Source organism: Leuciscus leuciscus, assembly GCF_965113295.1.
Source record: "Leuciscus leuciscus genome assembly, chromosome: 9".
Taxonomy (NCBI): domain Eukaryota; kingdom Metazoa; phylum Chordata; class Actinopteri; order Cypriniformes; family Leuciscidae; genus Leuciscus; species Leuciscus leuciscus.
Genome location: NC_138733.1, coordinates 44,050,367 through 44,067,868, shown reverse-complemented (window position 1 = coordinate 44,067,868; position 17,502 = coordinate 44,050,367). Strand labels below are relative to the sequence as shown.

The 17,502-nt window shown below is 38.9% G+C and overlaps 1 protein-coding gene across 1 annotated transcript in view; it reads left to right on the top strand.

Moving 5' to 3' along the window:
* Window positions 1-221: 221 nt before the first annotated feature.
* Window positions 222-17,502, top strand: part of aadac (arylacetamide deacetylase) — a 49,540-nt gene continuing 32,259 nt past the window's right edge. Inside the window, exon 1 of the mRNA XM_082179186.1 lies at window positions 222-1,137. Within this exon, the coding sequence (XP_082035312.1) occupies window positions 997-1,137 (141 nt within the window). The 5' untranslated portion in view covers window positions 222-996. The remainder of the gene's footprint in view (window positions 1,138-17,502) is intronic.

Here is a 17,502-nt window from a genome sequence, read left to right as displayed (position 1 = left end):
TCAGATGGGAAATATCATACAAGTTGGGTGTCCACCTTAACGATAATCACCATGTTTACAGTGAAGCCATCATATTATAAAACTATAATTTATATAGTTACTATACTGTAAAGCTTTATTGAATTATTATGGGATCTCCTTCAATACTTGCAGAATATTTACTTTTTAAAATTATTTTGTCTGCATTTTTAAAATGAACATTTTAATGACAGTATATTTATTGAACAAAAATGAATTGTCTATTGATCAAAAATAGTGCAAACTTTGCTAAAGTGATTGTTTTGATCAAGTACTAACTTAGACATGATTAAAAACCTTATTTTAGCTGCAGTATTTGTATCAGTACTGTGTGTGTCTTTGCCCCCTGCTGGTTTTACCCTGTGTGCCTGTGGGGTTAAAGACCTCATTATTTATCTGCTGCATTACTGTTCAATAAAAACATTAATCATAGACTCATTCTGCAATCATACACCATGGGAATAGTGAAAAGCACATTTGTATAAGGCCTTTAGCCCGTTACACCCCACATCTGATCCTGCGCAGTATATCAACACGATGACAACAGCTGGTTTAACACGAGACGAACTGCTCGTAGAAATGTCAACACAAAGCAAGCAAGGAAAGTGCTGTGAGTATAGAGAGGGAGGCACACAAACCGTGCGATGACCCACAGGGTTTTCTGAGGAATTTGAGAGGAGCTCCTGCCGCGTTTCATTACGATTTAATAAATCCTTTGCGCAGCAGATCTGAGGAGACCAGAGCGCGCTCAAGCGCAAATCTTTCCACATGCACGCGTACAGTATCACGATCAGATGACTCTAACACGTGTTGTCATATCTCGCTGGCTCCAGTCCAAAATTAATCCAGGATTACACTTTAACACAGAGAGAACCCAATGACTAATAAACGCAGCTGACGGAGCTTTCACTTGCCGAGGACTTCTAAAGCAAACAGACTATAAGATAAACGGAAGACACGTACAGGCGAGATCTAAAAATGCGGTCTAAAGGAGTGTTTGTGCTGGTGTTACTGGGCGCGTTAACCGCTTATTACGTTTATTCACCAATCCCGAATAACATAGAAGAGAGATGGAAACTAATGCTCACTGACTCTTTCTTCAAAACTTTAAGCCACTTGGTAAGTTTGCTTGCATTTGTATTTTAAGTGGATTAAAGACTGACAGACATCATTCTGAAGTTTAATGCCAGTTAAACGCATGTGTATTGCGATATTACTGCCATATTGTTATTTTCGGCTGGGTTGATCAAAGAGTGTGATTACGCAACTTATCGCAGTTGTAACCTATTTGTTGTTTGAAGCGTTCGATTATTTTTTTGGATTTCACAAGTGTTTGGCACGACACTGCTCAAGAGTGTGTGTCTATAGAGTCAGGCAGATTTACAGTTTACAGATTATGTCAATTCTTAATCCGACCATTAATGTAAGCTTTGTGGTTAATAATAGAAGGAAATTATAGCAGGAAATGCCATTTAAATAAATACCTTAATGTGTAAAACGCACCTTAAATAGGGCTGACTCAGTGTTGTAACACTATTTGCTTTAGCGTCTGACTCTGTGTTGTTGCTGCTTCTTTATTCCCCCGTCTCAGTTTGTCTTACAAATTACAGTTGTTTTGAAATCTACATCTTGTAAATCTGATTAAGTGTAAGAATGTGTCACTGTTGTTACAACTACTGGCTGAGTTGTAGGTGCAGTGGAACACTAATACAAATATGGACATCAGTTTACATTTTTAAGTGACATTCATCTTGTTTATAAAATTAACTGAAAATTCATGATTTTTTTTAAACCATTCCCCATCACCCGACTCCAGTTTTCATTTTAAGAATTTTGAATCAAAATATCCAAAAACATATTTCTTTCAGTTGTGTACAATATTATCCTAAATGTTTCCAAGTAGTGGTCGACCGATATTGTTTTTTTGATGGCCGATGCCGATATCTTAGAGAGCAGGATGGCCGATATAAAGCCGATATTTTTATTATATACTTTATATTTATTTTAATAAATATTTAATACATTTTAAATAAATTAGAAAACAAATCTTTAAAATAAACATGCTTATACTTTAGATGGCAACTTCTTGAATCTGCAATCCTGTTACAGTATTTTTCACAAATAAAGTAATTGTTTAAAAATATCTGAATATGTGAATAAAAAAGGAAGTAAACACTGTGATATTGCACTCAGTAATCTGGTAATATTATGCGCACTGGTAATCATATTTTTTCAAATAAAGACAAGGGAACGCTAATATTACATACAGAACACAGTGGAAACGATATGAATATGACACAGTGGGCAACTGGATATGGCACAGCATATTTTAAAATTAAGGATTTAAAGTTTTTCGATCGCGTCTCCTGAAGCTGATCTTCTGTTCGCATTCACTCACTTCGCACGGACCGACCGTCGACAGGAAAATAACGCCATACATTCACACATTTATCAGACTACAAATGCACACTTCACAAGATATCACAGCTGGATTCCATTAAATCTGCAAGGTTTGTGAAATTAAATGTTTATTAGATATTCAGAGATTTGTTTAAATGACGTAGATGCGCATTTGCTGAATGTTGACGGTAAATGAGAAAGTATTTTGGCCTGATTGTTTGCCTTGTCTGTAACAAATAATATAAAAGCAACACTTTACTTTTTCGCATAACATTTACTTTCTTTGTTTACCAGTTCTGTCTAACAAAGTATTAGATATGACTGACAGAGATCGTAAACTATGAGAATGTGAGTGAGCGCTGTGTGAGCAGGCGCTGAAGCGCCACCCGTCAAAATAAAAGTCCGGAGCGCCGTCAAAATAAAAGTCCCGCTTCCAACACATCGGCCAATCAGAAAAACTTATCGCCGATGCCGATATTTTAAAAGTGCCAAATATCGGCCGATATATCAGCCTTGGCGATATATCAGCCGACCACTATTTCCAAGACTTTAAAATGTTGAATTTCTCTGAATTTACAAAGCAGGACTATGCAGTTTCAGGAATTTCTTCACTGTATTCTTGCTTTTTGCTCGCAGGTTTCTCTATAGAGCTCCCCCTACAGCTTCGGAATAGATATTTGACAACACTGTCGAAAAACTTGTTGGCGACTCTCAGATACCAGAGGCTAGTAGATCAACGACATCAAAGCAGATGGGACATTCTTTAAAACGTCTTCTTCATTCGGGTTCCAACAGCGTGAGGGAGCGCAATAATGACAGAATTTTAGCAGATTTTTTTTTGCCGTAAAGCAATTTGTTACATTGCGAGACCTGATATCACGCGATACTTCCTGACGCTGCGCCCTGGCGGCTCGCCGGCCCGCCGGCTCAAAGTTGCAAGGATGGTTTTTCGGCTCACAGGCGCTTGGGGGGTGCAAGACGACCACCATTCAACCCGAAAAAAGTCATATAACTATTCCAATGACTCCGAAGCTGTTCGGTTAAGGTAAAAAAGTTACTTAGTTCACCTTTAAATAGTGCCCGTCACTTGTCGCCTGTCTATGACATAATATCCGCGTTATCCCTGGTTTCCGCCAATACTGCCATAGTAACCATGGCGACAGACGTGGACAACTGCGTAGTGCATAACGTCTAGCGGCGCGCTCACGCTGTTGTTGTTTCGTTCAAACATTATGGATCATGGCAAGCAGACTTTGGGACAGAAGGAGAACTAAAACGAGGATCAATATCAGCATGGCGTTTTCGAGATGCCGAGAGCTAGCGTCCGCGGCTAACTTAGACTTGACAGAGGAGTTAATTAGACAGTTGAGCAAATGTACATAAAACAAATCAATGTGATATAACTCAACATGATGAAATGTTAGAATATGATCAGTATGTTGTTCTAATGTTGATCTAGCTCACTGCTAGTCTCATATAGCCAACAAACTAACACATAGAATAACATTATAACTTTAAACACACTCAAATGCTGTTCAGTGTGATAGTGTAGACCAAGGTAAAGAGCGCTGTGTTACCTCACAATTTTAGTTTGTTACATAAACTGCCCTGTGTGAGTAGTAATTCAGCACTTGCGGATAGTTCAGGAGATTGAAATGTCCTCATTCCTCTATATCCGCGGGACTCGCGTGTGGCGCTGATATCTGTCTCTCATTAGCAATCGCGACCTGCTTCATTCCACAGTCATGTTAAAAAACATTAATGTATTCACTCATTCATAAACATTATTTCCCATAAACATTATTAGATCCATCGGCATGACGACAAGTTCCATGATTCGGCTTATCACTGCATCATCAATCTACACCTTTGTCATTGTAAGAGGTTAGCGACCTCTAGCGGCGAAAAATAAATGACATAATGTAGCTTTAAACATTTCCATTTAGCAAATAGAAAACATTTAAATTGTAAACAAGTTTGAAAAAAAATAATACTGTACAAACACATAAAAACATGCCACAATGTCTTGTTATGCTGCATCCCAATTTGCCTACTTGTACTACGCCCCAGAAAATATGTAGGCTACTCTTTTTCTGAAGAAAAAGTACATATTTAGCAGAAGTGTAGCAGAAAACTAGGCAAATTTTGGAACATTATACCACGTCATAATTTATCATTTTTTTCTTGGCATATTTGTGTTGATCCTGTCGTTGTAAACTGGCCTGTCAATCATCTTGTCACAGTTAACGTCCACATAATGCTTCCTTCATGTGCTATTGGAAAATTCCTACTTCCCACTTATGAAGTCGTGATAAATGGTGCGTTCAAGTCCTCCTGGGAAGTTCGTATTTATGAGGTGGGAAGTCGTGTTTACGACAGCAGGCGTTCAAGTACTTTCTCTTAATGAATTACACAAAAACACAGCAAGAAAATGCAGAACAAAGACATCAGGTATGCATTGCTTTTTTATGTTTTTAATTAATGAAGCTTCTGCTAACTTTATCGTTGCATATTATGTTGTTATAATATAATGCCATCATATTCTGTGCAGGCAGTTCTTTTGTTGCAATGAACTGGCAACCCTCCTAAGGACTGTTAGTTTTTTTTTATTTAAAGCGCTACCGGATGAGTTTTGAGATCTATAGTCATAGACTTGACCCTCCCTTTGCCAGCAAAATATTTATCTATGACCCTTCAAAATGATCGTGAAAAAGGCATGACCCTCCCCGATAATGTATTGATTACTTATGTACTGGTTTACGCTTGGCAAAGATGTTCAGATAGCCATTGTTTTTTTTACAACCATGACAAACGACTTAAAGGAACACTCCACCGTTTTTTGAAATAGGGCTTATACACCGTCTTTCCTACATTTAGATAGGTGGACAAACGCATTTTTGTCTCAGTGCATGCATTGTTTTAGTTTGGCAGCGCCGCTGATAGCTTAGCTTAGCATAATGAATGGAATCCTTTGTTGCCAGCTAGCATGTCGTGAGTAAAAGTGATAAAAAAAATTAATAAAAAAAATTACTTCTTGTGGCCTGCGTATTTAAACCGAGTACAAATAGCGATGCAGATTAAGACTAGGCAATTTCCTAGGCAGATATTGACATGGGACTATATTGGGGGGGGAAGCACAGGCGAAGCACTGTGGTAGAGTTACACTCACAGGACACTGCACTTATTCGCAATCACAAAAGTGCATTATTTGCTTGCGCTTTAAAGCTTTGCCGGGTAAACATTTCATTGGCGTTCTGTTCTGACGTCATGCACTTTTTCTGAGTGCGTACGCCAGAAGCGCGCGGGCAATGTCAAACAGCACCAAACTTGACAGACCCATCTGCTAGCGATGGCTGATCGCTCTCGAGACTGAGAGAGCTACATGGAAAAATATGCACCAAACAAGCCACTTTGAACTTTTGCTGTTTTAATGAAAAGTTGGGTGACCCTTCCCCTGGACAAAGAATTAAAAGACATGACCCTCCTCTATTTTCCTCCGGTGGTTCATTCCATAAATACCGAATGGTCCCCTACCGTTCTTTTTTCCCCGGGCCGCGAAGGATAGAACGAGGAACAGCACTAGCCCAGAGAAAACGAGGCCGAGAGGAGGAGCTGATGGAGATATTTAGGGAGGACATGTCGTTTCAGAGAGAGATACAGAGGAGATCACAGGAAAGCATGAACAGATTGTTTTCTCTTCTTGACAGATTGGTAGAGAAATAAACTTTTTGGTTATGTGAATTAAAATTTGAGAATGAAACAATCGTATACATTACTTTTATGCAAGTTATAATTGTAAATGAAACAAATTATTTCTGTGCATTGTTTTATTTTTGTAATGCAAGTCACTACTTGTAAATGTAATGAAATTATTCTGTTCATTTATTTTTGTCGTCAATTAATTTGTAAATGAAACACAATAAATTGTTCTATAGGCACCATTTTTACTTCCAGTACGTTTTACAAGTATTTACAAGGTAAGTTACGTTAAAGATAAGAAAAACAAAATACATGTTTAAATTAATAGTATACATAAAACAGATTGGAAGAAAAAGAATTTCAATAAAAAGACATATTGAGCTGAGCAGGAGATCCTGGATAATCTGCACAATAGAGACGCTGGTAAGGCCTCTGCCAGTGGGATATCCTCTGGGATCAGTGCATATTTCCACTGTCTCTGGTTTGCAGAGCTCAGGCAGTCTCTGAGATCTTCAAAAATCCAACCATAAAATATTTTGACATGAAAAACCGTTCTATGAGCTAAACTGCGGCCCTCCAGCACGAGCATATTTTTAGTGTTTGTATTATGTTCTGTTCATTTTTTTTTTTTTAAACAATATCTAATATCAAAATCTAATATCCATGTGTAAAAAGTCAGTTTTTCATAAAAAGTACAATATTTGCCTCTTGAGATGAAGAGGAGTTGAATAACAATCTAAAATACTTCAAATATATACTTTAATCCAGAGTAAATGTATGCCGTTACATTCCACCACTGGTTATTTGGAAAATGAAACTAAAAAAATGTATTGTTACATTAATAAATTGTTGCTAGCAGTGTCCCGCGAGTTGTTCAATGCAATGGGACGGTCTGGTTTTGTCTCCTAGCAACTGGTGACCGCCGTTGTGTCGGGCGGCAGTAGGTTACCATATGTACTGGACTTTATATATAAGTTATACATACAGTATATAGTTATAACTGGCTAAAAACAAAACGGGGTTGAAAACCTATCTTAAAATGCTCAAGGGTCAATTTATGTATATAATAAAGTCTAAAGTGTATAAACTAGCCTATATAAAATCACATACTGGTAACATAAAAGTCAACATTTGAATCTTTATTTTTTTTAGTTTTCATTTTAATCATTAGATACATTCAACTATTCGATTAAATTGAAACCCAATACTTACATTTAAAGGGGTCATGAACTGGATTGTTTTATTATTCTATAATGTTGCCTGGGGTGCCCTTATAATGTTAGTATGATTTTTACATCAAAAATTGTCATAAATTTATAAATAAAAGCCATTTTTCCAAGCCTGATTTCAGCCTCAGATTTGAACGCTCTGTTTGAAGGGGCGTGTCTGCTGTGAGACTGCAGTGCAAATGCCCACTGCTGTGATTGGCTGACATGCTTGCATATGAAATAGCTAGTATTATATGAACTCTCTCGAAAACTTTTACTACGTTTTTACTATTACAGCTATTGAGACAGACGTTGATCGCGTGAATAAAGATCTTATCATTGCAACGCAATTTTTGCACTCTCACAAATGCTTACACCAAATCACAATGCAAACACGATGTGAATACACAGTAAGAGCTTCGTTGTGTAGTGTAACAGTGTCATTATTTCATCACGAGTTTGGTAAGTGTCCAGATAAGCTCTCGCGGCTCGCGCTGTGCTGTTTGATTGACAGCTTGGGCGACTGGAAAGGGATCGTTCTTTGATCGCTTTCAGTTTAAAAAAGATTATTTTCATAATTCTACGAGAAATTATGTGAAGTTGATCGTTTAGTCACTGATGCATAAACAGTATTGAACGATTTTAAGAGAAATATCTGAACTTCAATAATTACACAGAAATCACTGATCGCAGATCAGGCATTAGAATACACATGGTTACTTACATGTTGCTGGCAGATCCGTGTCGGGAAATTGTGATTGACTGATTTAATAAAGTTTAACCATGCTGGAATCCGAAGGAAGCTTATGCAGACTGTCTTCTTCCACAAACAGGCACTGCACAATATTTAGTAAACAGCATGTTTATTGCTTGGAAGTAGCTCGATCCGGTTTAGCGATTATCATGTCGTCCTATGTTATTTAGCATGTTTGGGCGAATCGGTGGGCGGGGCTAAACAGGCCGTGTTGAAGTAGGCGTTGATCTTCTTTTGTGGAGGCGGTGTTTTATCCTCTTTGACGTCATAATTCCCCACTTTGAAAAACGAGTCGTTTGCTGAGCCTGATGTCTATAAAAGCTTTTATTGGACTAACAAGGTAGTTTTCAGTTCTGAAACTTACAGGATATTATTATAGTATGATGATCTCTTATATGTCAAAAGCTCAAGGAAATTTTGATTTCTCAGTTCATCACCCCTTTAAAATTGTTATCTGGCAATTTCGTCTCCAGCACGCAGTGAATTCTGGGGTAGTCTAGGCTGCGGAGGATCCTTCTGATGTACCCTGCATTCCCGGGAAAAGAAGGACGCATTTGCAGGCCGCATTTTGAAGGAGCCTTCGATGTACCTTCTAATTGGGACAGCCTTTGTCGCGCCACGATGACGCAATCGGCTATACTTTCCCCTTTAAACGAGTCTCGGTGCGTCGGCCGCGCCTTCAAAGGATGCGGCCCCTGAATTGGGACACGGCTAGTATACCTTTAAGTATTGTGGTATTCCACCTTGTTTCTCACTGACACGCCCCCAACAAATTAAGATTGGGCCTTAAAGAAAACCCAGAGCTTCCTACTCATATCTACGACATTGTGGTGGCGTTCATGTGCGTTCAACTCGTAAATATGATGATCTTTACGAGATGACTTGAACACACCATAAGAGCTTGTCCCATTCAAGTGCTTTGTTGTCGGAAAGAACAGGAATCATGGAGGACACCTGATTTATTCATGCTTATTTATTGGGAAAATCTTATTAAAGCCAAGTACAGAAGCCAAGTGTGAATTCCAGCATGATATACTGCATTCTTAAAGGCTGATTTATACTTCTGCGTCGGACCTACGCCGGAGCCTCTACGCTGTAGGCAACGCGTTTGTTTTCATTTATACTTCTGCGTCGTTGTCCGCGTTGAAGCGCAATTACACATGCAGAGGGAGCTTCTGAAACCCGAGGGAGCGGTCCTAGCAGACCAATCACAGCGCTTGCGGTCTGTGTAAAACTGATGCGTTGTTACATTTTTGGAGAGGGGCACGTCAGGGTACGCTGAAGGGTATAAATTGGGCTTAAGAGTGAAAGAGTACAGAAAAAATTATGAAACCGTAATTTTGTCACATTTTGATTAATTGTATCTACATATGTGCATTTTAAAATGTCTGGAGGGTAAAGATTGGATAACAGTGGTCTTAAAACCATGTCAGTCCTTTTCATTTTCATCTATATCAGTGGAAAAAAATAAACGCGTAACGACTAGACCGATCAAACACACCATCATTCCACTTAATCTTTACAACTCCTCACCCAGGATGACTCTGTGATGTCTGGTTGCCCCACTGTGAGTTATCACCCTCTATTTGATTGTTCTCAATGAGAGAACAGTACAGGCCACATGCAATCCCATTTAAAAAGAAGGAATTCTCTCCACTAATTCATTGACAAATCTGCCTAATGAATGAACATGCATTTCCCCTGTACATTTTGTGTATTTTTACTGTTGTTTTTTTATATTGTATAGCTAATGTTATGCATGCCTGATGAAAGAAATAGTAATTAATATAGCTCCATCTAGGTGGTGTCTCCTATCAAAAAAATCCCTTATTTAATGACTCACACCTTGAATGAAGAAGCAATGGTAAACTTGATGAGTTAGTTGACTATGTTCTGGTCGAGGAAGGTACACATGGCTTGATGTGTATTAAAGGATTAGTTCACTTTCAAACAAAAATTTCCTGATAATTAACTTCAGTCAAAAAAAAATTAAGGTTTTTGAAGAACACATTCCAGGATTTTTCTTCATATAATGGACTTCAATGGCAACCAACGGTTTGAAGGTTCAAATGTGTGAGAAGAAGATCTGTGTAGGTTTCACAGATCTTGCTCTTCAATGAAGTTATCACCACCTTTTCACTTTAAACATATTGATTAAGGTCTGTGAATTTAGGCAGCGCCCACTCTAGAAAATGGCAGTACAGGCGAAGAGACTCGTCATTAAGGGAGTGAAAAACATTCTCCGCAGCCGTCAATCTGGCCTCGAGCCACTAGTCCGTGAAAAAAAGCCGGAGGGTTGTTTCACAACTTCGCTCAATGACAGCCATCTGGTCTGGGAGGGCTTCAGTAGTTTGTGCGGTTCAACATGGCAAAAGTCTTGAAATTCTCTGAGCTGTGTGAGACATTCTGCACTATTTTTGAAATATCCATAAATGTCTCTTATAGATGCTAGGCTGCATGGATGCGCAGGGAGTTCTTGCCCAGAATAGAACCATACCGCCAATCCAAACTATGCTAAGTGTCAATCGTATTCGACGATAGTGGTCCTGACAGAAAATAGCATTTGTGTTTTGAATGACAAAATTTAAAAGGTAAATGTTTTTAATTTGTAGGTTTGAGCACAGACCAGCCACGGACATACCAGTATACAAAGGTTACAGACACTTGAGGGTTTCTTTTAAAAAAGACAAGATGTATAAAAAATAAAAATAAAATACCAAAAAGAAGTAGAATTTATAGTAATTGCTATTTACAAATTTGTCACCATCAGGAAAATGTTACAGTTCATTAAATTCATTCACAATATGCACACATTCATTCTTGATCTTATGCTGAAAATGTGTCTTTGCATCCCTGATATTTACATTTCTGTCATAATATATGTAAGGAATAATTGACTTCAGGCCGTTGAATTATTAGAAAAATAATGCACACCCGAGGTGGTAATGCGGTCACGACGCGAAGCGGAGTGGCCGTTACACCTCGGGTGTGCATTATTTTTCTAATAATTCAACGGCCTGAAGTCAATTATTCCGCTTATACTACAGTTACCACACCTCGAAACATTGTTCAGATTATGTATTTCAAGACGTTTGTAAAGTTTTTGTCATTAAAACGTTCTTGTATGTAGGACTAATTTCTTACGCATCTAATCCCATGCCTCCGTTGCTAATTCCAAAACGTCATTTTAGAGTTAGTAACGGAGGTTTGAGCCGCTGATAGCAGACTAATGCTGAGTTAGGGTTAGGTAGAGATTGTAACGGAGGTTTGAGCCACTGATAGCAGACTAATGCTGAGTTAGGGTTAGGGTTAGGTAGAGTTAGGGTTAGGTAGAGTTTGTAACGGAGGTTTGAGCCACTGATAGCAGACTAATGCTGAGTTAGGGTTAGGGTTAGGTAGAGTTAGTAACGGAGGTTTGAGCCACTGATAGCAGACTAATGCTGAGTTAGGGTTAGGGTTAGGTAGAGTTAATAACAGAGGTTTGAGCCGCTGATAGCAGACTAATGCTGAGTTAGGGTTAGGTAGAGTTTGTAACGGAGGTTTGAGCCACTGATAGCAGACTAATGCTGGGTTAGGGTTAGGGTTAGGTAGAGTTTGTAACGGAGGTTTGAGCCACTGATAGCAGACTAATGCTGAGTTAGGGTTAGGTAGAGTTAGTAACGGAGGTTTGAGCCGCTGATAGCAGACTAATGCTGAGTTAGGGTTAGGGTTAGGTAGAGTTAGTAACGGAGGTTTGAGCCGCTGATAGCAGACTAATGCTGAGTTAGGGTTAGGGTTAGGTAGAGTTAGTAACGGAGGTTTGAGCCGCTGATAGCAGACTAATGCTGGGGACACACGACTAGCTGACACATTCTCTGACTGTTTTCATCGACTGCAGCAGATTTTAAACACCGACTTTGAACAGACTGAACGCGCTGAACACGCGTTTGGACATGATCAGTCATAAGTATCAAATTATATTCATAACCGGCCTTAAAGTGTGTTCCCGGCTTTATGCAGTTATTAATGCAGTTATTAGAGAGAGTTGTTGCAATAATGAGACAGAAAAGCATGTGCGTCAATATTATTATTTATTAATTAATTCAATTCGTTTTAATTAATTCGTTAATTCTTTTTTTTTTTCTATTATTGACAGATGACAGTAGACTAGCCAAATAAATGAAACCCAAAGCCCTTTTAACAAGTAGGCCTATCAATAATTATTTATTTGTTAAATTATCTGCAATAAAAATCCGTGCGGCAGGACTATCCATTTATTTAGCCTATATTCAGTTTAATTTTCTATTGATTATAGATAGGACTTTATAGTTTATTTATTCAAATTAAACTGCATGTTTCTATTGATTGTGAAGCTAGACATTGAAAATTGCAGATCAAGCGCACGGGGCGAAATGCTTTTTCTTGTTATGATTTGTATCCTATTTTCCGTTATTACAGTTGACTACGCGAAGTGATATGGAGCTGTAATGCGGTCGAGACCTGCCTGGAACTACTTTAGCCGTGCGTTTCCCTGAAAATAATGCACACCTTAGAACGTTCGTCAACCAATCAGATTCAAGCATTCAACGGCCCTGTAGTATAATAGTAAAATATTAAATATTTAGCTACTTGCATCTCCCGTTTTTGACCTTTAAAACAGAGTTGTCGTGAATTCACATAGGTCTCTGTAAACAATTAGTATTGGCCGCCACCTATGATTTGATTGGCCGTCTCAGTCATTTAGTTCTTAACAAGCACAGTTAGATCACTAAGCTCAGATGAGAAAGTTGGTTTTCTTGGTTTTGTACAAAATCTTTGCAGCACCAAAGTACAGTTATTATTATCCAGTTATTTGACAACTTTTATTCTCCACCTCAGAAAAATAGCATTGATACCTCGTGGGTTGGCCATGTTTAGGACAAATAGTTTGTGAATTATGCATCAGTTACCCTCAGGCCCGGCGTCAAGGGGGGGCTTGGGGGGGCTTAGCCGATCTTAAGATGATCTCAAGCCCCCCTTGCGGTGATCTGAATGATAATTATGTGACTGAGCGTTCGTGCAGGGTTCGTCTAAACACTTTATGAATAAGATAACAATAAACGAGAACTGTCTGAACTGTTCTTGACTTTAGGCTTTTAAACGTCTCACACACATGTGAGAGGAAAACCAGAAGACCATGACACCCCAAGTACGCAAACTATCTACGGCAAGCCCAGAGGGGAAAATGCATTGCACACACACATAGAACGAGCGCCAGCACATCCAGAGTTAATGCATCATAACACAATCAAACATAAGGTCTGTTACAATTATTATTATGAGGCTACTTTTATTATCAAATCAATATTACAATTAATTAGCCCCGCAATAATTTCATAGCGCATCACTGCATAACCGACACATAGCGATGAAGATGTTATATTAGTCCTCATTTAAAAAACAACGTGTTTAACACAAAATAATTCTCATTTTTTTCACCATAGGCCACAAGAGAAATATTAAGAAAATAAATTAAGGTTAGGCTTATATACGTTATCAGAACATGTTGAGTAGATTCAGCTCTCATCGGTCAGTTTACCTTCACTTTCTATAGTGAATAATTGAATGGGATTTGATTACTCCTTCACCAACATAACTCTCGCTGAACGTGCTCGCCTTCATAGTTTAAAACGCAAATATTTCAAATGTTGTGACGTGACATTTTTCTTTTTCAACAGTTGCGCAGAATGATGGACAACAATCACAATTCGCGCACGTCTTAGACGGGGTGGAGATAGCCTGGAAATCCAGACCTAAATCTGAAAGATTAATGGTCTGGCGTCGACTAATGAAGCTCGGCCAGCTCGAGGGGCGGCACCAAGCGTGCATTTGAAAATCTCACTGCACGCAATTGGATAACACTACGACCAATCACAACAATAAACCCTATACGCTAGCTACCAGCGGAGCTAACTGATAGATTTAGACTCTTACCATATCCGGTCGGCAAAACAGCAAAAACTTGCAAAGGAAGGATTCGAGCGGCGTCTTCTGTTCCTCTTTTAGATAAAAAGCCAAGTCTAACTCATTCATTGTAGCGGCCAAAGCCGTTTCATACAACTGGTGTTCATCCATAGCCATCTTGCAATGTTTACTAATGACTTTGAATAGAATAGAGGTTGATGATATTTACAATAGGCTAATATCCATTGGTGTAGCTATATATTGAAAATGGGTAAATTCAATAATTTTAGACATACTATACATAATTCAATAATTTACCCATATATGGCCTTTAAATTGTGAAAGATTACAAAAGAAATATTAAAGGGGACTGGATTATTGTATTATTTTAGAATGTTTCCTGGGGTGCCCTTATAATGTTAGTATGATTTTAACATCAAAAATTGTCATAATTTATAAATAAAAGGCATTTTTCCAAGCCTGATTTTAGCCTCTGATTTGAACACTCTGTTTGAAGGGGCGTGTCTGTGTGAGACTTCAGTGTAACCGCCCACTGCTGTGATTGGCTGTGAGACTTCAGTGTAAATGCCCACTGCTGTGATTGGCTGTGAGACTTCAGTGTAAACGCCCACTGCTGTGATTGGCTGTGAGACTTCAGTGTAAACGCCCACTGCTGTGATTGCCTGTGAGACTTCAGTGTAAACGCCCACTGCTGTGATTGGCTGTGAGACTTCAGTGTAAATGCCCACTGCTGTGATTGGCTGTGAGACTTCAGTGTAAACGCCCACTGCTGTGATTGGCTGTGAGACTTCAGTGTAAACGCCCACTGCTGTGATTGGCTGTGAGACTTCAGTGTAAACGCCCACTGCTGTGATTGGCTGTGAGACTTCAGTGTAAACGCCCACTGCTGTGATTGGCTGTGAGACTTCAGTGTAAACGCCCACTGCTGTGATTGGCTGTGAGACTTCAGTGTAAACGCCCACTGCTGTGATTGGCTGTGAGACTTCAGTGTAAACAACCACTGCTGTTATTGGCTGACATATTTGCATATGAAATAGCAAGTATTTGATAGTATAGTATATGATCTATTCCCATCACATGAAAGGTTGCAGTGATGAGCACTGAGCAGATGACAGACAGTCTGTTGATCGTGTATGAAATTACACCTCTGGCTTTTACCAAATAACAATGCAAACGCGATGTAAATACAGTAAGAGCTTCGTTGTACTGTACATTGTAACAGCGTCATGATTTTGTGATGATTGATTTCAAGGAGTTTTGGCAAGTGTCCAGATTAACGCGCGCTGTGTGATTGACAGCTTGGGCGATTGGAAAGGGATTGTTTTTTGATCGCTTTCTGTATAGAATTTCATCACAGTTTAAGTAAGATTATTTTCATCCTACTAAGAGAAACGAGGTGAAGTTGATCGTTTAGTCACTGGCTTGATTTACTGATGCATAAACAGTATTGAATGATATTTTGAGGGAAAATCTGTCTGAAGTTGAATAATTACATCAGAAATCACTGATCACAGATCAGGCATTAGAATAAACATGACTACTTACATGTTTGTGGCGTTGCTGGCAGATCCATATCTTTAAAAAATCTGTTTGTAAAGCCTCCGCCGAAATTGACCAAATAATCCACAGTGAAATCCACAGAATACAAACAAATAATGCACTGTTGAGACATTCACATTGTTGGGGGGGAAAAAAACACTATCCTAGCATTAGTATCGTTCGGAAGGTAATGGTATTGATCCTGTATCGATCTTTTCTCGATGTCACTGTTCACTAACGCTCCAGTGGGCGGGGCCAAAGCTGCCCTGTGATGTCACTGTTCACTAACGCTCCAGTGGGCGGGGCCAAAGCTGCCCTGTGATGTCACTGTTCACTAACGCTCCAGTGGGCGGGGCCAAAGCTGCCCTGTGATGTCACTGTTCACTAACGCTCCAGTGGGCGGGGCCAAAGCTGCCCTGTGATGTCACTGTTCACTAACGCTCCAGTGGGCGGGGCCAAAGCTGCCCTGTGATGTCACTGTTCACTAACGCTCCAGTGGGCGGGGCCAAAGCTGCACTGTGATGTCACTGTTCTCTAACGCTCCAGTGGGCTGGGCCAAAGCTGCCCTGTGATGTCACTGTTCACTAACGCTCCAGTGGGCGGGGCCAAAGCTGCCCTGTGATGTCACTGTTCACTAACGCTCCAGTGGGCGGAGCCAAAGCTGAAGTGTGACGTCACAAGTCTCCACTTCTCAGATCCTGTCCTTTGCTGGCCTTGGTTTCAATAAAAGCAGTTTTTGGAATAACAAGAAAGTTTAGAGTTTTGAAACTTACAGGGTATTTTTATAGTATGATGAACTCTTAACTGTCAAAGGATCAAGGAACATTTGCATTCTCATTCTATGACCCCTCTAAGAATAAACTGATTAATAATGAGAACATAGAAGGATATTGAGATACTTCTACAAGAGATACTTCTACAGTTACATTTCTAGTTTCAACATTATTTGTTCTTCAGAAAATGTGCAACCATTAAAAATGTGTAATTTACTCATGGGCCTTTAAAATGAAGAAACCAAAAGAGAAGTTTGTTAAGAATTAGAATCTAAAAGGATATTAAGATTTCTTTAATATGCATAGCCTACAAACTTTGGTCAAACAACATTTTTTCCCCCTGTAATCTGACTCCAAATCTCAGGTGAAAATGGTCATTTTGACCCCCCTTTACAAAAGAGCAAATTACTCAGTAAATATACATCCACCACATTTAATATTATGGCTTTCTACTTCATTGATGTTTGTTTTTCTTCATAATTATTATTATTTCTTTATAATAATTGATCCGGGAAAGTGTCTGAAATTTGGTTGATTTTTACACTAAATGACTCAAATGTGTTTGTCTGAGAACCTTTTATACATCTTTTATACATGCTCACCTACAGACACTGCAATCACATGCACTATGTGGTACAGAACAAATATTTTTGAGTGTTCCTTATTCTGTCCCTTATTTTCCAAAAAAACAACAAAAAAAAACACGATTGTTCCTGGCAACCCTAGTGAGAAAACATGCTTGATATAATGAACAAATCCAGCATCTGTGGTTGATGGTAAATTTTTCAGATGTATGTATAAAATACAATAGTATTGTACAGTTATGATAGAATTGTGTTATATACATTTAGTTTACAACACCATATATTGAATAAAACATAAAGGGAAAACACACCTGATAATTAATAATTTTGCAGAAGTAGAGCGAACCCTTGCTATTTGTTTTTTGTAGAAAAGGTACATCGCCATCTTGTTCTGGCCAAAGTTATTTGACCCCAATGATGTCATGATTTTGACTTCCCAACTAGTAATGAACTTCCCAGGAGAAATACACTATGAGAAAACTCCTTTTCTTGAGAATATTGAAGCCAAATATTTAAAAACGCAGTGCAGCTGCACAGCAGACACAGATGAGTGACTAGCGCTGTCATTGGCTGTGCTGCGGCAA